At 32.8% G+C, this 24989-nt stretch overlaps 1 protein-coding gene across 1 annotated transcript in view; it reads left to right on the top strand.

Moving 5' to 3' along the window:
- LOC123716570 (C-Maf-inducing protein-like) overlaps positions 1–24148 on the top strand; it is a 33915-nt gene extending 9767 nt beyond the window's left edge. The window contains exons 2-14 of the mRNA XM_045672376.1: positions 727–960; positions 8646–8774; positions 11365–11415; positions 11490–11561; positions 11969–12058; positions 14864–15102; positions 16093–16311; positions 17574–17844; positions 19789–19887; positions 20300–20455; positions 20777–20932; positions 21220–21364; positions 21970–24148. Coding sequence (XP_045528332.1) covers positions 727–960; positions 8646–8774; positions 11365–11415; positions 11490–11561; positions 11969–12058; positions 14864–15102; positions 16093–16311; positions 17574–17844; positions 19789–19887; positions 20300–20455; positions 20777–20932; positions 21220–21364; positions 21970–22094 — 1986 coding nt within the window. The 3' untranslated portion in view covers positions 22095–24148. The remainder of the gene's footprint in view (positions 1–726; positions 961–8645; positions 8775–11364; positions 11416–11489; positions 11562–11968; positions 12059–14863; positions 15103–16092; positions 16312–17573; positions 17845–19788; positions 19888–20299; positions 20456–20776; positions 20933–21219; positions 21365–21969) is intronic.
- Positions 24149–24989: the final 841 nt, after the last annotated feature.

The raw sequence follows: 24989 nt of genomic DNA, 5'->3' as shown, positions 1-24989 counted from the left end.
AAAATGTTTACTATCCAGAATAATCTTTCTATGATTTTTGATGTTTCGTACTGCTTAATTATTTATTCACAAAAATGCATACACTATCCTTACAGTAGGTAGTGAGCTAATACGATAATGACGAAATTGTAATAAAATCGACTCAGTTGGTCAGTGATATAAAAAGTTGGGTTGTATCATTTAGGAATGTTACACCACACACAGGTATTATTGCAAATTAATACATAGCCTTGTATTAATTTGCAATGCTTCAATGGATTCATTTTTCTAATGACAATGTTTTCTAATGACAAGTATAATTTGAAGTATTCGTTTAGCGTTTAACATTATCTGTGAAGTATAATGACCGTGACGCAAATCGATGATTTATCTATAATTTTATTTTAATTACTTTTAGAATACTTGACCTTTTTCGTCTATGAAATGTGTATATTTAGGATGCCTAGTCCAGATATATATATAAGCTTTACAAATAAGTTCTAAAATTTAACCAGATTTAAATTGTTTTTTAAATCGAAAATTTCTACATTTTTCGTTTAGGTATTAGTTACCTAAAAATCTATATTATCACACTAGTAAAAAAGTATCTTAATATAGTAAATTAGTTTTATGAAAAATAATTATGAAGTACATCTAGAATTCCGACTTTTCTTACTTTTGGTTATTTTATTTTTTAGGCATCAGAAATAAGACTACTACTTGATAAAAATATTTTCTTTCTTTCAGGGGTCAAGTCCTGAGTGCTGTATAGATGTTATCGGGACCAAAGTAACAAACTCGTCTGGTACGCCCGTGCCACCCCCGGGACCGAGGTACAAGTTGGCTACAGAAGGGACTTTGAGAATATGTTCCTTTCAACATACAAGGACGGTGGTTGACAAAATCCTAGCAGCCAAATTTTTCAGGAGATGGGAGAGCCACGTTCTGTGTTTACTGGACGACCACATCCTCTCAAAAACTGTAAGTACTAATTCAATTATTGCTTTTCATGTTTGCTATGGGTATGGTCATATATTTATTTTTTGTGCAACGTTACGAAACATAAAAATGTTTATAGGTTCAAAACAAAAACTAACATTATAAAGAGGATGTTAAAAAATGCACGAAAAATACATTAGTTTTTTACTCTAAATATCTGTAAAAAAATTAAATTGTATTTCACATCTTTCGCATTGAAGTTAAATACCTTCTTGAAAACAACTGTTTAAATATTTGTTATAATATTTTCGATTAAACTATAGCAACGCATTCCACATCGGCATAACAATTCATGTATATTGTAATTAATTGTTTTTCTCTGGAATTTAGTACTGTTTGAACGAACATTCGCCAGAATCATTTTTACCTGTTACATTTATGATGATCTGCGCAAGTAGGTGTTTAGCCCTTTGACCTTCACATATTCCAATGCCCGACCACCTGAGCAACGGAGTCGGTAATGTATATTTAACTTAAAAGAACTGAGTAATAATACGAGTTAATATTAAAAATACTTCATGATATCTTATCAAGCAAGATAAAAGAGATGCATACTTATCTGCTGTATATTTTGTTTTCTGCCAATAGGAGTTAAGTTACATAGTATTTACAATATACTTAGATGAGATTCTTTAATACGAATATTTTAAAGGAATGTTGGACGAACGAACAACTGTTCATACAATAGTTTTCAACTCAAAACGTCACACGAAAATTATTTATAAGTACGTCATTGCAGTATTTTCGTTAATAAATCAATTGTTATTATATCAATTATAAATTGACTGTCCTGTAATAATTGAAATACTAATAATGAATCACAACAAAACTTGTTTTAGGTTTTTAATCAATGTTACGAGGTCAGTTTCAGAATTGGTAATCTAGATAAATTAGTACGTGCGTCACTGTTCACTAATAAAAATAATTAAGTATTCTTTAGACTCGTAAAACTTAATAAGTAGGTATATGTATCGTTGGTTGCATTCCATTTAAATAAATCTGTTCGTCCTAACATAATTATGACAACTAGAGCTTAAATCACACAGATTCGATTAATTACCGAACGCGTTTAGTTTAATAGAATGTTACTCCGAATAAGAAACAGACCAACTAATTCAAGCCTGTACATATACGAAATTACTTTTTAAAGCAGCGGATAACATTCTCCTCCTTTGAAGATATGGAGGAAATATATATTTATATATTTCCATGTCCATGTCACTGATATTTGTTTGAAAACTTTGACAGTACAATTGTGCGGGATTCTTTAATTGTTGTAAGGACTTTTAACTTTCGTACGATTTGAAAAACAATAAAATCAATTCATAAAAAGGTATATGTCCCATGAAAATTTTCTAAATTAGTTACATTATCGGTCCGATTACATCCGTTTCTTTAATCATTTTTATTTCATACACAAGTCACCTACTTGCCTTCAGTCTTATCAGCCTTCTGTTAAACACATGTCGTCGTCTTTTTTGTTTGCGACATGATTTCAACGTACGAGCGAGTGTTAGATGGGCACATATACAAAAAGTCCATTAGAATGCTAAGGAATACGACGACCTTCAGGAATGAGAGTTGCACCCTGAAGACACTAGGACAACACTGCTCTGATACAAGATGAGTAATTTATTAGTTTGTCTAAATTTAAAATTATTTATGTTTATTAGTTAACTATGACCACTTACTGATGATATTAGATTGGGGAAAAAGTCTTTTCGCATTATAATATGTATGAACTTAATAAAATCTGTAGTAATAAATCTCTATATCTAAAAGTAATAAAATCTCTTTGGCTAAACTATTTGTATCTATGTATTTGTATATATGGTTTTGGTATCATTAAAATTTATATTAGGAAAATGTGTGATTTTTATTTATTTTTCGTACTATCAAGATGAGTGAATCTAATGAAGAAATTCGAAGGTAAAAATGCAAGGCAAGCCGCGAAAAAAATGTGCAGTGTCTGTAAGAGTAGCACAAATTGGGTTTAAGCGTTTTCTATCCGGAAATTTTGATAATAAGCACGTCGCTCTGGTCGCCCATCTGGTCTGGTAGCCATTTTTGAAAAAAATGGGGTAAGATATCAGTAGTTAAGACGTAGCCAAAGAACTTATGAGCTCACTGAAAGAAACCCTAATGAATGAATGAAATCATTTGTGATTCTTTATTACGACGTAATGAAACGGAACCATTTTTGAACATGCTGATAACTGATGATGAAAAAAGGATCACGTACGACAAGAACGAGCAAAAAAGGACGTGGTGAAAGGCCGGTCAGGCTTCACAGACTATGGCGAAACCCGGGTTAACTCGCAACAAGGTGATGCTGTGTGTGGTGGAATTGGATGGGCATTATTGTTTATGAGCTCTTCCCACTAGGCAGGACCATTCATTCTGAACTCTACTGCGAACAACTGATGAGATTAAAGCAAGAAGTTGAGAGAAAACGGCTGGAATTAATCAACAGAAGGGGTGTGGTTTTTCATCATGATAACGCTAGACCTCACACATCTTTAGCCTCTCAGCAAAAATAAAGATAGCTTGGCTGGGAGGTGTTAATGCATCAACCTTGCACCTTCAGACTTCCACCTGTTTTGGTCTCTAACAATTCTTTAGGCAGTGTCAGGTTAACATCATGAGAGGACTGCCAAAACCATTTGTCGCGGTATTTTGATCAGAAGCCCCGAAATTTCTATAGCAATGGGATCATGTCCCTACCTACAAGATGGCAATAAGTTATCTAACAAAATGGTACCTACATACTTTAGTTAAATGTAAATAAACTATATGAAAAAATGTGTATTTTCTTAAAATATGCGAAGAAACTTTTTCCCCAACCTATTATTTAATAGTTTTAGTGTGTCCTAAATAATTTCAAGATACTTTAAAAACTGAAAAATCAACATTCACATCATAGTTTTATCAATACTGCATGTCAGATAAGAAAATCAGGTTCAATAATTGAGCAATTTTTTTTTTGTTTTTTTTTAATGAAGTCGCCGTTTTTCTTATAGGAATAAACTTGATCTTATCACATTCTTTCTGCCATAGCTAGTAGAATAATTCAGAGGAACCATTTCTGATATGATATTGAGTGATTGAAGATGATAAATAGTGATTGCGTGTTTTAGATATTTTTGTTTTAAAGCTAAACTCGAATTCGAGTTCAACAATCACGTATTAAAATAAACAAAAAAGCTATTTTTTTTCATCGCCCACATCGCGTGTCTATTTTTCATTGCTCAAAATTACTTTCGCTCTTACAGCGGTCTATCATCTAAAATGTCGTTCTAAGAAGGAATAGGCAAAAGGGAAATTTTCGTGAGAACCCATGACATGAAGCGAATCCAAAAGCATCACTAGCCAATTCACCGTTAAAAATGGTCAAATATTAAAAGCACCAATATAATTAAAACAATTATACACAGAATAATAGAAAGGAAACTATGTATCTCAATATGTAAACGTGTTATGTGCGTCAATGCCGATAGTAATAATTGTCTTTATATATACAGAAAATAAAGATAATAATATTAACATTTAATGTTATATAGCAATTGATATATTAATATTTTTTTCTACTTATGTATACTACAAATTAAACAACCAGCTGCCTAAGACGGAAAATAAGAAAACTTTATTCGACATAATTATAAATAATTCTTTAAAGAGGAAATACGTCACAAGTAAGATAAGAGATACATACATAAAGAGCAGTTCATTTAATAAACATAAAGTTCCAATTAATTCAGTTATTTTCTTTATATCTTAAATGGCCTAAGTAACTTTTAATAAACGACCCTGCGTACAGTTGTAAGTGCTATTGCTATTTTTATGTTAATGAAACTGCTCTAAAAAGGATTCCGTGCGTAATGCAAATAAATACTTTAATTTCTTACTCGATCGCATTCTTAAGTCAATGTTAATATTACTATGTTGATTACAGAGACCAGAAACATACGTGATGCCTTTGCATGCAACCTCTGCAACCTTTATTAACGAAATAATTATTATTAATTGAAACAGTAATTTTTGTAATTAGCACTTCATTATCTTTACACTAATTGGTGTATATTACGTATAACTTAAAGTAATTAGAATATCTTAGAATCCCCCACAATTAATCTAATACGAACTGACTCACTTCTCTGTTTAATCAAATCAAATCTGTTTAATTCGAAATTAGGATACAATATTGAATAGTCCCCTTTTTATAGTCCGTATTGTTATAAATATTACATAAGACCCCGAAGACATTAATGTAAATGTGTACATATAGCATCGCCGCATAGGTAAGAGGTGCTTAAAAGGCACATAGGGGCCGCGGCCTGTGATTTCATGACGTCACGAGTAACCTCGCGCGCTGGCCCACTGGGCCAATGCCCGCAACCGCTATCGACGTCATACTGAACATTACACAGATAACTGCTAGTTCGTGCTTTGTTCTTAATTTTTTAACAGCAGATGGCCGCTATATAGCTTAACGGACGTGACTTTCAAGCATGCTGTCGTTTGTTTTTAGATAGTCACACTTTACTGAAACCGTCGAAAGGGAGATCCCGGGGCGAATTAACAAATGTAAGAAATTAAAAAAAAATCATTAGGCACTTTTAATTTTGGAATGATTATCAAAATTACTTGGTTGATTAAGTAAAATTAATTATTAAATTGTTAATAACACCAAAGATTTATATTATATTAAATAATTTATGTAACGTTTTCCAAACAAATAAAACGTAAATCGTTATACGTAAGTAGTTATTACGACGATAGAATACAAAACAAGATAACCAGCCACAATGTATATTGATAATTGCACTTTGTATCTATAACAATAGCAATGATTTCATTTGATAATCATGAGTTTTAGAATAAGATACCATGAATAGAGTCTATAATAATTAAAAGCGTGTATACACGGTCCTAAAATCAGTGGCGTTATCGGGACAATGGTGGTGGAAACAAAATCTGCTCATAGTGTGTGAATCTTACTCAAATTAGGTTACGATTCACCTACACACGAGGCGATCTAGGGTGCTCACCACCACTTTCTCGAATTGCCTCAGATTTTAGGGCCGTGTAAGACACTTTAAGGCGTTTTGGTTATTTTGAAATTATTAGTGGATTATATTGGTATATTTTTTCTAAATCAACTGTATCTCTGAAAAATATAACTAGCGTATATAAAATAATATATACAAGCTTAAAGAAATAGTAGAATAGCTTTCATGTGTCTATTCATCTACTATGATGATAAACGATTACACATATTATATATATGCCATTTGGCCTCTGTATGTTTTCTTAACAGTAGGTATTTCATTATAAGCAAGTAGGTGATCCTGTCCCACCGACGCTGTCAATAATTCTGTCTTAGATCGGTTTTCTTACGATATCACGATATATCTTCATCAATGATTGCGCAAATAGAAAAATCCATTGTTCTGGTTAAATCTCACGACGGCGGAGTTGAGAGATGCGTTCTAAACTAACTATTTCCATTTCATATAGATCCTAGAATAAAATAAGTTGTTGTCTAAGGACCTCTATAACAGTATAGCATATAGCATAGATAAAGTACGGCAAGTAATATTTATTAGCTTCAAAGCAAAACTAAGGTCTCAATTAAATAACAATAAGAAAAGATTCCTTATTAAACAACATTTGTTCTACTTGTACAATTTTTTAAATAGTTTTCGGGGGTTGCCTTTCCTATTTCGGCTTGACGTTGATTTATATACTTGTATATGCCAAAGAATACAATAGGTACAGTTATATTACAATGACTATGATTTTGAAAGAGCAGATTTACTTGCATAAGCTCCATGACTCAACCGCTCTAGTTTTATTATTTTCCTGCTTTCTAATACGTCTTCTTACTTTCTTTTTTTCTGTAGTCGCTGAATCATTATGATTCGCAATTCCTTTGTTTCTACTTCAAACAAAAAAGACAACATCGGTCTGGCATTGCCCCATTTAGTATGGTAATACAAGACCATACGTATGAATAAACAAAATCATATACATATGATATACAATGTACATGATATGTATGCATGTATATCCTACGCATGGTTTAATGCGAAAGAAAAATGTTTTGTAAAGCAGTGCGAAATATATAAATTTTATACCAATGTTAGGCTAGGCTAATATGTATAAAACATGGCTTAGAAAAGCGTTTTGGAATAAAGTAATTAATTTCCTCATGTTCCACGAAGTTTCTAAACGCCTTCATAGCTCAGTAGGTCATGTATTCGTTTACTCTAGATGAAAACAAATCGATACAAATTAATAAAACGCTGATCCTTGTGATTGGAAAATAGTTAACCATTTGTCCTAATGTATGTGACATGAATTTCATATTTTATATCATCGGAATCATCATTATTGGTTATACAGCTCCTTGTGGGCCTTAGCCTTCTTAAGTACACATCGCCAACTAGTTCTTCCCGCGTCCAATTTCGAACCACTATTGTTTCGAGGTCCTTGACACCTCCATCCCACCACCGTAGGTCTACCGGGTTTTCTCTTGCCACCGGGTTGTGAGTTCAATAAGGTCCTTGGGATTAGTCGTTCGCCATTCGGTCCCAGCCAGTTAATCCTGTTGCACTTTATGATGTGGATGTTGGCGTCGTCTAGGATGTTATAATGTTCTTCATTGTAGCGAATACGGTAAACACCGTCGTCGCAAACAGGAACAAAGATTCTTCGATGAATCTTCCGTTCGAAAATAAGGAGATAAATCTTTCTTGCTAAGGGGCCAGGTTACATAACTATAAGTGAGCACTAGTCGCAGCAGATTTTTGTACAGAACAGGCTTGGAATTCTTTCTGAGACGTCGCGATTGGAAGTATCTTCGAAGACCATAGTAACAGCGATTTGCCATCATGATGTGTCTACTGATCTCTCGGTTAGGATTACTATCACTGGTCACCAATGAGCCCTAGTAAACAAACTCCTCGCATTGTTCAAAGCTTACGTCTTCCACGACAAAGGGATTTCTAGCTCCTAATGGTGTCGTCGTCATGTACTTTGTTTTTTTCCAAATTTACTGACAGGCCTACATTTCGCAGGATTTTAAAACATTCCGCTAAGTGGTTTTTGTTTGGCGTGACTAGAGCCAAGTCGTCTGCATACCCCACTAATTTGGTGGACTTATAAAATATATATATATAAGGTACTATATTTTCGGCATCTCTAATGCATTTCTCCAATGAGTTTCTTAGTTGAGCAGTAGGCATGCAAGCCGGTCACCCTGTCTAAGGTACCCATGTATGTGGTAAATGCGGGGATATGTCACTTTGTATCTTTACACAATTAGTGGCATCATTGTCGTCATTTTAATCTTAAGGGCTCTTAAACACTGCCACCGGGTGCATATTGTAAATTAACCTGACACCCCCCCCCCCCCCAAATCATATTAAAACATCTTTTAATAGTAATATGGCGTATTGTGTGAAACGGCGTATTAAAATCTACTAGATATTACTACTACAAAATACACCAAAAAATAATTAACTATTACAAGTAAAATTTTAGATTAAAATTAACGACTACAATATTTTTTTAAAAATTATAATTAAAATTATGTTATAAGTAAGTCCTTTGTGGCACTATGAATTTTGCGTTCTCAACGTTAAACCATAAATATTTTGTTTTAGCCTTGCGGTCAAATGGAACGACCATTGACGTACAACTGCATGCAGGAAGTATACTGTATATCGAGATGGGATCCCGCCAGAAAGTACTGTCTGCGAATTGTAATGCCTCATGGATCGTTATTATTACAGGTTTGGCATTTCTCACACAGCTTAAAGTTCTCTTTTACGTACTTTGAAATATTTTTAACGATAGAATCAAACTTTGAATAAGTAATCCGCTGTATTATTAAAATAATGGATATTTGTATAACAAATTTACCAACTTATAACTTAACATATTGGATTCTTAATTAAGAAATAATGGCAATTGAAACCAATCGCCAACATCGTCCAATTCACAATATCCATTAGACTCAAGTGGTTAAAACATGTGCTCAGTGCAGTCATGGCAGATGACAAGGTCCTTACTTACAACCTGTAGGCAGGGGAAAACCCGAACACGCCAACGTTGGTTTGGCGTTCTCAGGCAACTCGAAACAATAGGTGTTCGAAATTAGACACAAGAGATAGATTGTGATGGCAAAAGATACTTACTTGGTGCTGTCGCATGGTACTTGTGTGCTGGAAGGGGAGGGGTAGTTGGTTTACAATTTAAAGCATCTACTAATAACAGCGAAAAGTAATTAAGGACAAATTAATTACACTTCAATAACTTTCTAAAATGTTTATAATAGGCCGTGTTGTAACTAAGTGCTAATATCGAAAAGACGAAAATGCAAATAGCAGAAAATAGTCTTTTATTTCCTAATTGTTCAATACTTGATGAAGTTAATAACTGATGTAAGCTAGGAAGTGGAGTTAAAAGTGCAAAAACTGAATAAAGTGAAGTGCGTTACGGAAAAAAGAATATACTTAACAAAATATAAAAACAGGAATCTGGTCATTTATACATCAGTATACAGAAAGTTTGCTACGGGAAATTGTTGGAAACTAATTTCAATTACTGTGAAATGAAGATGCAGAAACAGACCGCTGATATGGCCGAAACACTAACAAAAACCGTATTGGATGAAACTAATTCCACTAGCTAACGAAAGTGATAAATTTAAATACACAATTGCTAATATAGAAAGAGAGGAACTATTTCAGAAGATCAAGCATAATTTCTGAGATGACCTATACAGTCAATTAGAAAAAGTGAATATAAAACAAAATATTGTAAGGAATAACAAAGGGAATAAACAGAATCCTGTGTTATGTTCTTTTGTAAACAGATGGAAAAAGAAGCAAATCATGAAAATAGAAAGAGCTAGAAGCAAATCTATATAATGGAAAATTATACGAAAGAAGCGATATAAAAGAGAAAAGCGCTGCAGTCAAGCAGGCAAAAAGCAACATAGCGTACTTAAAAGCAGACAAGCTTATTATAAAGGATGCCACGTTTCACCACACTAAAAGGAGCCACAACTTCAATCTAACACTCAATTAAATAAACTATCCACGAAAAAAGCTACACAATTTTTTTTAAAGTCAACAAGACAAATGCATTCGAATTAATAAGTTTCCGGTCAAACACCCTAAACAAAATTCTTCCACATATAAACCAATATCTACCGAAAACCGAGAATTGTAACTGAAGAAAAAAACCAATGTAGCGCAACTATTTCAATCTATCTCCCTCAAGCCGCTGGTCCTCGTGGAACCACAGCCACAACCTTCTAACATACAAATAAATATATAATTAAAATTGCAAAGTGAGAACTTTGTCATCAGCAACCAGATTCATGGAACTTATTCATGCGCTTGATACTATAGCTGTTGACATATTAGGACTAGCAGTAGTACAAAGAATGGTATGTATCATAGATGAACACAAAGTATATATATTCAACCACAGCGGAAAGACAACCGGCATGGTTTGGATTTTCTTAATAAAGAAGAAATTTAAAAATAACATAGTAATAATATAATCTTTTAACACTCTTCTACATTTCTTAACCATATCCTATCCTGCACAATCGACTCGACAATACAATTTTTTTTAATGCATTGCAATTCATGAATCCGTGAGATTAGCTTCTTAGTTTTTTTATTATTTTAGATTAAGGTTGATTTGGATATGCGCTTCTTGCACTTTACCTATGATATTTATTTTTTTAGTTTATATTCCTTACTAGTGTTGCCTGGAAGAGATCCAAATATTTTTCATGTATTATGTTTTTTTTCCACAAATGTAACGAATACTAAATAAATAATGTACCAATAAAGCGTTCTCGGAGCGCATCGAAATACAAAACCATTATCTATCTGTTATACAAGTGTATATGGAAGTGTCAAAAACCAAGATGAATGGCGTAAGTTGGAGGAGGCCTATACGCAAGATATATAACTAGCCATTTGGCTAGTTGGCTGTTATATAAATATATTCCAAGCACACACTACAGACCCAAACAAAAACGAAACATTATATAATTTATTCAAAATTCAATTCAACTGTATATAAAATACACCATAAAAGTAAAAAGTTAAATATTATTTAATTAAAAGTTAAGTTAAATATTTTTTGTGTTGTATTATATTTTTTTCAAGGTTAGAAATAAATAAAAGGGGTTGTAGAGCCCAGTATTCATAATAGTGAATGGCTATTTAAAAAAACCAAAAATAACACTACAATCGTATTCCTGACCATACAATTAATGCTCTGAGTGAAAGTAATTCCTCAGATAAGCGAAGTAGGTTGTGATGAGTATATGTATTTTTATTACTTATTATTTTTTAGGCTAACGATGCATACACAAGGGACCAGTGGTACTACTCAATAGTGTGGAGGGTGAGTTTTCTTTAGTTGAGATGACTTTTTCATACCTATGAAGATTAATATAATAATATTTTTTTGTGTTACAGAGAAACATGCTGCGTTACCGTAATATATTAACAAAATCTGTGAGGAAGGAATTAGTAGTAAAAGAGTTAAAGGTGCGTATTTGAAAGTGCAATACTTCAAAATGGTTAGCCGCATGTTTTATTTCATAAAACTGTAAAGAATCCAAAGTAGCAATGAAAATATGCTTATATATTATGGTATAAGTACACTAGAGTAAGTAATAAAACTAATAAAAAAATATACTCACTTCGAACACGTATCAAACTTCACTTTGCAGTTCAAAAATGCGTGGAACCATATCGCAAAAAGCTTTTGGTTCGTCAGTAATTTGACTGATTAGAATCCTAAATAGGTAGATTATCTAACTCCACAAAGGTCAAACTAGGAATTTCAATTTTTTATGTTGCTTGATACAGCAATCACCGATAAAACATAAACCTAGGCAAGGTTACCTGTGAAAAATATCGTTTCCTTCTTATTGCTATAACTCAATTTTTAGAACATGGTGGATTTCGTGATGACTACACCCTTGCAGGATGAGAGTGTGACGAGGACACCCTTGTCGCTGCTAACTAATTTACTCTCTGAGGTAATGTTTGAATATTTAGGTACTATATTATATTAAAATTGTTTCAATATTTTAAGTTATTTTATGTACAAGATTTTCTACATGTGTAAAATCTAAACACCTCAAAGATAGCATTTTAAAGAAGAAATAAACAATTTAAAAATATTTAATTGATTAAAGTTTTCGTTAGGATTTTTGTTCTAAAACACTAAACGTAACAATTTTCCTATTAGTCTAATAATACGGATAATTTTATCAATGACATTCATAGCATATTAAATGCATGATTATAAGTAGATATTATCATACATTTACCTATCAAGTGAATATATATACGAGGAAAATTACAAGAAGTCGGTAATTATTCTGCTCCATGCCGAGACGTTACGCATTCGTGTCGAGAGAAAGAGGACCCAAATTTTTTACGGTATACATCAAGTACTATTGACGTAATTAGTGTGAGTTCTGTTTACATACATTTCTATAATGTATTATTAAATAAACAGCCAATGTGTTTCGTGTCTCACAAAGGAATTATAATACGCTGGTTCTTCCATAATTCTAATCCGTAGGTTCTTGTAGGTGATTCGAAAACCCAAAACATTTTTTCGCTGTGAATCTCAATCTAGGAAATGTCTACCGCGCGAGTAAGGTCAACAAAAACAGGTCATAATTTGCGTGTTGCTATTTGGCAAAACGAAATCACTTTCCTCAACCAGGTTGCATTTATACACAAGTTTATTTGTATATATACGCACATTTATTCATTCGGTTCCGATTATACATAAAGATTAAAAGATATCCTCGAAATCAAGTATATTTTAATGGATAATATGGTAGAAGAATATTCGTCAAACGGGGACTGCCTTTTTGTATTTATAGTATTTCAGTCCTTCTATACAAAAGTATTAAAAGTGAAAGTCCGTTCGCCGTGCCTTTATTCAGGAACATAATAAATTCCTCATTCTTTAACTTTCCCCTTGACCCTTCGACGAGAAAATACTTGACACCTACAGTAATTTATTATTCATTAAGTACGTACTCGTAAACTGGTGAAGTACTTGTGGTCAGATTCAAATTGCTTTGCGGTTTCATTATAATCGACTACTCCCTGTTGTACATCAGTACGCTTTTATAATAATATTTTAACGTATATTTTGTTTCACTAGCATTCAGACAGTTGAAAGATTGGTATTTTATTCATAACTCATAAAAAAAGCTAAAAATTTGCTTTACAATTAAATCACCTTAATTTATATTTTATATTTATAAACTCCTTGATATAAAAATGTAAAGCGTGTAACATAGGGCCAGGTTAGGTTTTATTATTTACAAAAAGACTAACATATAAATGTTTACATCTAGTAAAAGTTTCGTAATGCAAATAGTTTAATAAGTTCTTTCGCGCTTCTGATTATAAGTAAACTTTCGTTGTCGAAATTTGAATAATACTTCTGATCTAGGGTTTAGTTTTTAATAATTATATACAGAGCAACCTTCTACATGATATTAAAATCAGAAATTTCTTTCAAATTCCTCCTACAAAAACCAAACTAGGAGTCCATACACCTCTCTTTCGAATTCTTCGCGATTTTAACGGATTTAACAGTGCTTATCCGGATATATTCGGTAGTGGGCTGATCGGTTTTAGAGAAAGCCTTGTTGGATGCCTATCTCGAACCTAATTCGCTGCTGATTGTTTAATTTTGAATTTCTTTTATTTCTATTTTTTCTTCTGATTTTATTGTGTGCTTATTTTATCTTGTATATCACAAGATATAAATAATTTTGGTTTGGCTTTTTTGAAACACTTATGTTTACTTCCATTGTGATACATTTTAGATGGAAGATTTTGTAAAATATTCGGTAAATTTAGTATTGTGTTTGATGTAGTAACTATAATAAATAAAAACAAAATAATTTTTATTCTTCTTAAGTCGTTTCACATTACTTGCGATTCAGACCATCGTGTGAAATGAAATGACCATTTACGTTTTTAAATATCCGCTTTTACAACACATTCCTAACTACTTGGATGAATAAAAAACAAACTGTAAACATTCCAAAAAAATTGTACTTGCAATATTTTAAAGTTTCTTGTTAATCAATAGGAATGTCGTAATTATAGGCGGAAAATTATATATGCATCATCTAACGTATAGAAGTTTCAAGAATAAATATTGTTTGTAATTATTATTTGTTATACAATTCCTATTTACCTGCTTATCATTATTACCACTTCCGTAGGTTGTTGATTAGAATATAGTTGGTCTGAAAACTAGGGTAAATAAAGTTAAAAGATGTTTGGTTATTACTTTAACAAGTCGAATAAATTTTCATTTGCCTATTAAACGGATGCAGAAATATATCTTAAGAGGAATTTCAGCTTTAAGTAAGTATTTGTTATGCCCGGAAACTATTATTCCGCAAGAATAAATATTATTATGACGATAAACGGTAAAATTCATTATTATTAATTATTGTCAATTTGGAAGCAGTTAAACAATGCTTTACTGGTTATTATAATGAAATATTATATAATGTAAGTTGTTGGTATTTCCTATCATTTATAAGAGCATTTATATCAACGCTAGAAGTAATTTGTTATTAAATTTCTTTAATTGTACAATATAAGTGCTTTCTCTCATTGTTGCTTTTGTTAGTTTCGCGTATGCCTTGCATAACCGTAACTAATTAAAAAGTCATAATATTGTTGTACCAAGATATAAAAATTTATAAATGTTTTGTATTTTTAATTACCTTAGAAAATGTCATGAATGTAACTCATTAAACGTTTTTTAATCATTTAAGTTTTTTTTATTTTAGAACAATGACAGTCCTGACTGGGAGGAATGGGCTGAAACAACAACAAGCGTGGCTGCACCACTTTTAGCAGAGAGAGGTGTCAACGGTGAGCTGTGTGCCCTGCTCGCGCGGTTATGTAGACGCAGACCTCGGTCTGCTCCTTTACCAGCACTGGCACCGCCTGTTAGGCGCGTGCTAACTAGAAACGTTGATTTCGGAAAGGCACCTCATGCACGACAGTTCGTTAGAGACTATATAAGGTTAGTAACCACTTTGTATAATATTCACTGTGGTTTGTTTGTGACATTATTACATTACAATATTATTAAACGAATAATAATATTTTTGTTTGGGCATGTCATAATACTGAATGAATATCTCGTATTTCTAACAAAAAATTTACTTAAGCGAAAGTAAAAATGCAACATAATAGTAAAGTAACTGCATTATATATTAAGATAAACATAAATATGTAAATACAAAGTAATGCTAAGAACAATAGTTCGGTTAATCTGTTTCGTCAGTATTGTAAGTAACGCGGGCGTGATCAGAAAGATACGTCATTTCTTACCTTCGTGATGGTGCAATTTCTGTTTATCACTTGATTTCTAAGAATAGTATTGTTATCCTCCCGGTAAGGAAGTTCTAATATTAAAGGGCATAGTACATTCCTGATTAGACCGAGTTTCTTTTAGAGTTGGTATTTCAGTTTTTTATTTATGGTTTCTTTTTTTGATATCTGTTACGTAATTAACGTTAGAGAGCGTTAACATGGCGTCATGGTTACGAATCACGGCTGTGCATCAAAAGATTTTAAATCTATGTGCGCATTTCGCGTGGCATGAACTCAAAAATCTCAGAAAGCCGATCACCTACTTGTCTATAGAAAAAAAAATATCGAAGAAACGGATAATCTGAGACCAAGACCCACATGGGGTTAGCGCTTCTATACACCGAATTGATGTACAGAAATAAAATTATACATAATTGATTTTCAAATAATCAATTTTCATTTATTACATCTATCGCTCTGGTTTAGATTACCATTGCAGGCACATATTACTATGATATGATTATATATTCACTGGAATATGTATCATATGTATTATGTATCATAGTAAAGTTAGAAAGTACAATGATAATTTTAAAGTACGATATATAATGATAAAAGTCAAATACGTACTACTAAGTTATAACCACTTGAACTGTTAATATCTTTGATTAAATTATTATTTGATGGTGTCTTTCAGTGCCTTAAGCGCTCATAACTCTGGACCTAGCTTAGTTCGACGCTTTGTGGAGGTCACACATGGAAATCGTGCCACGTGTCCCCATCCTAGAGCTGCTCCCAACTTGGCAGCAGTGGTCTTGGCAGCTATTGACGATCACTACAGGAATTACACCACACCCCACCAGTGCGATGATACTGAATACGACGTACTATGCTTTGCGGATATCTTGGAGCACATGTAAGTTAAAGAGAAGCGCAGGAATTGAATTTAGATATTAAACTAATTATACAAGTCAATGCCGCATTTCTGCTCTGATAGGACTTTTGATAGTTTTTATTACATCATATTGATGTATGCGAATGGATACGTACAATACAATTTACTTTTCTATAATTTACGAACCCGACACTTACGAACCGTACACTAATAAAAAATATTGTCAAAACACTTACTTAATCAAATAACAAAGGTAGTTAAATGTATCCAAATACTTATTTCTAAAGCTAAAACTGCAAAACGCCAGGTACGTTACATTTCGGCTACTTTTAGGACTCTATATGGTATAATATGTATCGTATCTACTACACATTTACCGATTTAATTAAAAAAAAAACAGCAACATTATGAACAACCAGGAACATGTATGCATGCATTCCAGCAATTTCTGTCTATCATGTCTAACCGTTTTAGAGGTTTCCTTTTCTAAAAAACCTTTCTTCCTAATCATGGAAAAACCGTCTTGACGTTTTAATCTCAAGAATCGTAAAGTTTAGACTTTGTACTTTGAACCGGAAGTGGTCGCAGCACAAATATTAATGATATAAGGAAAGTCAATTTGAAATTTTATTCTAAGACTTATTGCAAAATTAGTTTAACAATCAATGAGTCCATCGAAACATTAAAAAATGCTTATATCGTTTCAATCAAGGAAAACCATAAGAACTATTGATAAATTATACGTGTTTCGACTTTGAACTGCTAAGTGTTGGCACCCAGTGAACCAAAACAATAACATCGCCGCATTTTTTTAATGTTATTTATTTGTTTTATTTACCCTGTCCTATGCCCTTATTCCAGGAACATAACTAACTTAAGTTCACCTTTTTTATCCTATTAAAATATTAATATGACCAAATAAAAGACCCTTAAATAGAACTTATGTTAATTAAAATATTTAGAACTTTTAAATTTGAACATTTTAATGAAAAAACCTTTACCGAAATAAAATTCGTTTGAATATAACTATTTTTTACGATACGAGACGGCTTACGGCCATAGACCTACTTAAATACTTACGGTTATGTTGCCCTTAACAGACTTCAAAAAACCGAAAGAGGATACTTTTTACTCTGTGGAACAAAAACAAATGTTAAGGCAACGCAATTAATTTACTTTTTTCTTATTATGGTACATTAATTCGCATTATAGACTGACTTTTACTTGACAAAACAAAAGAACGTTTATTTTTATTTTTTACGTAAGCAATGTATGATTTATAGGTGCGAGTACGAAGACTGGCTGACAATAGTAGGTGGAGTGTTACAGCCTGTTCCTATACGAGCTAGTGCCATGGCGTGTCCACGAGTTGCATTCCGCTTGGGAAATGTACTGAATGCATTATCTCGGGATCAGCGTTGCTCTGTACACAGTTGTGTGGCATCTGCCCGAGCTGCTCGACCCTGCCCGCCGTCTTGGTTGCGAGCCGCGGCACCTTCAGAACCAATTTTGTCATTGCCACATGCGAAGCTGTGTCGAGTTTGGGGAGATATGGTAGGTTAAGAAAACTTAATATTTGGAAAGTATTATGTGTAGTTTGTCTGATTATCTTTATTTACCTGAATAGGTATGGTTTCTAAGCAGAAATATTTATTGTATTGTTAGCAAGCGAAACCATTAAATATATAAAATAGTTGAATATTTGTGCCTGAGAAAAAGTAAAGCTCCTAAATGCTCGCGTAGATTTTTAAATGGAATGTTATACTATTATGTAATAGGAGGCAAACGGTCAGGAGGCTCATCTGATGTTAAGTGATACCGCCGCCCATAGACATTGCCAGAGGGCTCGCAAGTGCATCGCCGGCCTTTTAAGTTGGGAAGATCTTTTGTTGAAGGAGTCGAATTAGTTCAGAAATACTTCAGAGGGCAGCTGGTTCCATATAGTGGCGGCAAAAATTGCCTTAAGAAACGCAAGTTGTGGAACGACGGACGTTTGATGATGAAACTCAGCTACAGGTCCGAACAACACGAACACTCCATGGTAAATGTGGTAGAAAATACATAGATATATCACATCTCTACGCAACGCCAAGGGATCAATCCGCACGAAAAGTGACTGGTCGTTGACGATTCGAATCGCTCTTCTTTGAATACGGTTGAGCGGAAGAAGCTGGTTCTGGGGAGCTCCCGTCCATGTGGGGCCAAATTTGCTTTTAGAGTTGCAAGCGGTGGCCCGGAGTGAAGTACCGCCTCGCCTTGCTGAGCACACCAAGCTTCATAGAGGCTAATTTAGCTTTCCCTTCCAAATAACCGCAAAACTGATCATCATTCGATATTCAACGCCCAGTATTCCGATGCTAGCTGAGGCTTTAAGGAGAGTGTGTTCAAGAGGGGAGTACCGACAAAGGAAGTTATTTTTTAACGGAAAGCGCGCAAACTTGTACCTTCTTGGAGTTAAATTGGACAAGATTTAATCTGAGCCATTCCGAGACTCCACGTAGCAGAGTTTCGACTTCGTTCCGGTACTTATCGACTCCCGAGAAATACCTGCCCGGCCAGTGTAAAGACTATCTAAAGTGCTGTTGTCCACATAACAATAAATGTTGCTAAGTTGGAAAGTAGCATTCATATGCAGAATAAATAGGACACAGTCTTGTGGGACGGACATTCACGTGTTTAAGGTTGGAACATGCTCCGTCAACGACCTTCATGCACCGACCAGCGAGAAACTAAAAATCCAGCTTCATAATTTCTTGTGAAGCCCATAGGCTGGAAGCTTCGAGAGCAGTGCTCTGTGTAACATCCGATCGAAGGTTTTCGCTATGTCCAAACTTACCGCCAGCGCCTCCCCCTTGGACTCAATTGCCTCTGCCCACCTATGTGTAAGGTATACAAGGAAGTTATCAGTTGAGCGACCACGGCGAAAGCCGTACTGATAATCGGTAATCAGCTGGTGGCCCTTTAAATACCTCAGAAGCTAACTGTTAAAAACAGTTTCCATTATTTTGGAGAACACAGAGGTTATAGCTATTGGACGATAGTTGGACGAATCAGAGCGATTGCCATATTTAGGGATTGCATGTATGGAAGCGATCTTCCAGCACTCATCGTCCGTGTGTAGTTGTGCAATGGAGAGCTGACCGAAAGTCCCTTTGCAAGCAAAACAGCTTTGGCAAGAGACCAGAAGGCTCGATTCCCCGATGAGAGGTGGGCCGTATCCTGCAATATGCTCTGACTTTTCCTTAGAGATTTCCTGTTTGAAGGACCTGACCTTTCTTACGTTCGCCCATAGTCGCATCACAGGATGTTGCCGCTTCTGCCCGGGTTTAAAACATTCTCACTTATGCTGCGAATTAACTGTCAGCTCTGGTATCACGCCCTCGCGGTCAAAGACTATATATTACAGGCAGTACATATAAGGCAATAACATAAAAAGAATTTATTATATATATTTTATATTTCGTATTCATATAAATAAATAATTTAATATTTTTATAGGTACAAGCTTTACTAAATTGTTGCTGCAAAAGAAAAAGCTTCCTGCAAAGTATGAGTAAACAATTGCCGGACTTCATGATAGTTGCCTTGACTGAACACGTATGTATACATTTAAAATTATATGTGATTACTAATTTTCCTTTGAAGGATTAAAGAAGAAACTACACGTTAAAAATAAAGGATTTTTGACGTGGGTTTCTTATTAAAGATTGCGGAATATACCTAATGCGTTCGAATATAACTCTTCTTATATTTTTATTATATTAAATACGTTTATTTTAAAACTGTAATTGCTCGCTACGCGCCGGTCTTATTTAAAGCGATATGTTATAATATTTAAAAGCGCTAATGTTAAATTTTGATTCCTTAAAATTTATTATATTCGCCTAAGTTATAAAGCATAGTGAAGCTAATTAATTTTTAACATTACTATTTTTTATTCATGAAACAAGTTCTATAACATTTCGACATAACATACATACCTAATTAAACCATATATTTTTTCATATAGCCGGCAGCTCTAGAAGCTTTATGCTTGATGCTCGAATGGGAGGTGGCCAGCGGGGAACAAACTCAATTGGAGATTATTGCTGCCTTACAGGGAACTGAACTAGGAAAGCAGTATTATACAGATCTATGTGAAAGACAGAAAACATTGCAACGACTTGTAAGTTCTAATATGACTAATTATGTATATACTAATCGTATTATTTACCGAATAAGCGATATTCATTAATTACCCTTTTACTTTATGGGCATTTAGTGAAGTAGAATTCAAAGGAGTAATTCTATTTTACAATTTTGTTCTAGAACTAAGGACTAACTAGATTAAAATTTTCTTCACGTTCGCAATACATAAACGACACAGTTAGTTAGTCATTAAACGGCGAAAAAACCCCAGATTTATTAATGCTAATTTTAATCATCTTAACATGCAAAAAATTTTCATGTTCTGTGAATATTTAAATTATACATATGTTAATTTCAGCAAGCACATGGAGGTCCGAAACGGTTAGCCTTGCCAGTGCGTGCGACAGATGAAGATGTAGCTGCATTACTGGAAGCAGGAGCTCTTGGGAACCTTGAATGTTTGAGCCTTGCATTTACTAGCGTCACCAGCGCTTGCGCACATCATTTAATAAAGGTATTAAATATTTTGATTTACTAGCTAAAATATCTATTTTATTCATAAACTAACGGGCTTAAAAAAATTTAAACCTTATATTGCTAACAGAAAACATAAAAGGACTATCGTTATATTCCTATAAATATTCCTTGCGATTGTATTATATATAAAAAGATATATTTTTTACGAAATAATTATACATTCATATATTTCAACATGTTTTCGTAAACTTTTACCTGTTTCCTACAGTCGGTTTCTTATGTTCATAGTTACGAGTTACGACTTCTATAATCGTATTTTTACAGCTACCATCACTTCGCTACCTTAACCTATGGGCAACAAAGTTCGGAGATAGTGGCGTTCAACTGATTGCGGAACATTTGCCGCGCCTGCAAGTCCTCAACCTATGCGAAACTCCCGTCTCCGATAAGGGCATAGAGGCATTATCAGGTACCATGTTGTTTGTAGAACTACCCATAACCACCAAAAAGAGTACATATACAGCGGATACTTCTGGATTTTAAACTTACAAAGCCTTATTATTTGTGTCTTATTTGGCGGCAAATAAGTTGACAATGTTGTTGATATTAACAGAAAACCACAAGCGAAGATTTTGAAGTGATTTATCGGCGTTGGAAAAAAAAATACCGTCACATTTTTCGTTTACGCGCCATCTTTTTCTTGTTCCTAATATATATTAACGATAACAATTCTAGTAATAATTCTATTACAATTAATGAAATAATCTTACTTGTAATAAGGTAAAATGAAATAATTGTATTATTTGTATATCATAATAAAAGCCTTTTGTTAAACTTTATATAATTTAACTATATTTAACCAATTTCTGTAAGTTGCATATAGTATATCATTTTTAGAAAAATAAGATCATAAAGTCTCACTTCTTTATGATTACGTATGTACACTAGTACACGCATACATTTTATAAAGACAGAATATTATTTTATAGGCTTAAAATAAATATATAAGTGCCTTAAAATCTAAACAAGCAAACTTTGAAGAGGTGTCTTATTAAGAATGAAATATATTTTCAGGTCTATCCAGTCTTAGAAGAATAAATCTTAACAGCACCAAACTATCTGCCGAAGCCTTCGATACTCTACGTCAAAGGTTACCCCAGCTTCAAGAATATGACGTTCGCTATACTGAGGCTTGGTGACGAAATAACTTTTCATAAGTTAATATAGTACCCACAGGTTTTTATCAAGGTACAAATAAGTGTCTCGTCAGAAATCCATGTGCCATGACAACATTTAACATAATTATTTACGACTTCGAAATTTTTGTTTTTTGCAACTGTATATATTTAAATAATAATTCATAATAGAAATCTCCTAAAGTCCGAAATCCTTTGAAGTCGGTTAATAAAATTGTTATTTCAAACGCAATGGTTCCTATAGATATAGAACGTGTTCCAACACTATTCCGCCCTTTACATTTAATATAATCAAACTGATATATAATGTCATAATCTGTCAAATTATTTTGCAAATTTTGATAGGACTTGAGACAATTTTGTGACATCAAATAAGTGTTGGAATATGATCCTTTCAGCGAGACGAATTTGGAATACCTAATATATCAACATTAAATTAAATGCATTTATTACAAAACCTTTCCTGATCTATAAATTTCTTTATATATTAAGTTTTATTCCTAAGAATATACTACTATAGTTATTAGGATTCTTTACCGATTAAGTATTATAGTATTAAAATAAATGTATGCCAGACTTATCTCGAATTTATTCTACATACTGCATTTGTACATTACAGGTATTATGTAAATCAAAATTCTTTAAAATAACAAACTTTCTGGTCCCCCTTTTTATTTGACAATTAAGAAATCTGACTGCGTGTTGTCGAAACGGTTTTAATAAAGATGAAAATATTTTGTTGATACTCATTGGCATAATACTCAAATACTATATTGAGTATTATGCCAACTTGAATCTCTATAATACATTTTCGGTAAAAAGATTGGTTATCACAAAATTTAAATCAACTTTAACTGCTAATATATTCAGGTTCTTCTTAAAAATGAAAATTAAATAAGAATAATTTAATAATGATAAATGTTGGTGCGATCATTATATTGAGATATCATTTAAATAATTAGGACTAAAGTCAGGTTTAACTTCAAATTAAGGGTATTAAAACTAGAATTGGTAAAAATCGGATACAGAGTAATGAATTTTAACACCAACTGCCATTTGGTAGAAAAAATTGTCCTAACAAGTATTATTTTAGATATAGGTAGTTGTTATGTTAGGCTGTGAGACCTGATGAAAATTTGTATGATTGAGATACTGCGAATGTGTTCTCGTATGTTAAGTCGATAGAGCTCTCCCGCCGTTTTAGATAAAAACCGGCAAAATGCTTACGTTGCTACATCATTTTTTAACATACACACATTACTGCTATGAATGTAATTCATTTTGACATGTAATTGTTACTGATTGCTATTGAATGAGAGTTTAATAAACAAACTACATTTTTTTTTCTACTAGTACAAGATGCTTATTGAGTTATTCTTTAAAAATTGCGCATTTCCATTGATTCAAAAAGCCAATGAATATTATCCATCTGGTTATATTAGGTACCTGCCTAGAAGCTCCAGTTAGCTGCTGTGATATTTGACTTGGATACCCAATTGCTATTATTTCTATAATCAGCTTCAACCACGTATTTCTTGGTCTTTTGTATCATTCCCATTTTCGAAGTCAGTTCATATTATCAAAGTAGTTGTTACAATCTGATATCGTACATTTATGGTCCTGCAGGTAAAATTGTAAATATATAAAGGTTTTGCTGTTAGACCACGACTATAAGCATATTCTGTCACGTAATGTAAGAAATCTTGTGGATGCACTTTGTCAGATTATTAACTGTTTTTTTTAACACAATCTACTTAGTCATCAAGATGCGAGGCCTAATTATGAGATCACACAACAAAAAATTAAATGAGCTTGTGAAATATTTCGAACAAGTGTGACATCTTAATGAACATTGTTTATTAAGTTGACGTCAGAGAGTTTAAAATCTAATCATTCATTGAAGATCTAATACAAATATTAGAAAATTTTGTTTATTCATGATCTACGCAATAGTTAATCCCTGTTCTTGTACATTACACGTTTCGTAGATTTAATGAAGAGGTTAAGACTTGTTCAGCGTTGTAAGTATACGTTTGTAATAAAACATATTAATGGAACACTGAATTTTATTTATTTCCATCCAAGTATCATCTCATTACATTAATTAAAAAAATATACATAGTTTTTTTTTTATAGAAAGATCTTAAAAGAAATGATTACCCTATACATATATAGATATATTTTTGTCGTATTTCTTACACCGCCCAATTCTGAATACATAATATATACATATTTTAGGACATTTATGCCATGCTGTGGGATTTATCATTTTAATACATTATTCTGTATGTGCCTTATTCAAATGTCCATCCAATAACGTAAATTAAATAAAACCTACTTTTAATATGGTATTTATATTTATTATATTATAACAGTTGATCAAAACTTTAAAACCGGGTCAAATAAGGAATCAGCATTTGTAGTTACTTATTTTTATAATTATACATTTTTTACAAAAAAAATTGGATAGCTCCCAGCACGTAAGTCTAGCGATTTGCCGGTGCCGGCGCTTGCACATATGCGCGGTTATCGTTCGTCGGTAAACTTTCGTTTCGCTACTCTGTAAGTGTATTCGTTAATTTAAGAGACGCACTCATATTTATAAAACTTATTATGTACTCTAATTACATATAAGTTTACAATAGACTTTATTTTTAAAATATTCTCTATTTTCGAAAAATAATTTAATAATACAAAAAAAATTATAATGAGCTGTTGTGTAAAATTTTATCCGAGCTACCAGACTAACTATAGTGAATAATTTCGAGTAAACTAAAAAAGTAGTTATTTAAAAAATGTATTCAACACAGGAATGCATAAATAAATTAAAACTAAAGACAAAAATTCTAGCTATATTTATATTGTTTAGTGAAACAATGTACAAAAAAAACTATAAAT

This window comes from Pieris brassicae, chromosome 11, assembly GCF_905147105.1.
Source record: "Pieris brassicae chromosome 11, ilPieBrab1.1, whole genome shotgun sequence".
In the NCBI taxonomy this organism is placed as follows: domain Eukaryota; kingdom Metazoa; phylum Arthropoda; class Insecta; order Lepidoptera; family Pieridae; genus Pieris; species Pieris brassicae.
This window is presented reverse-complemented; position numbering and strand designations above follow the sequence as displayed.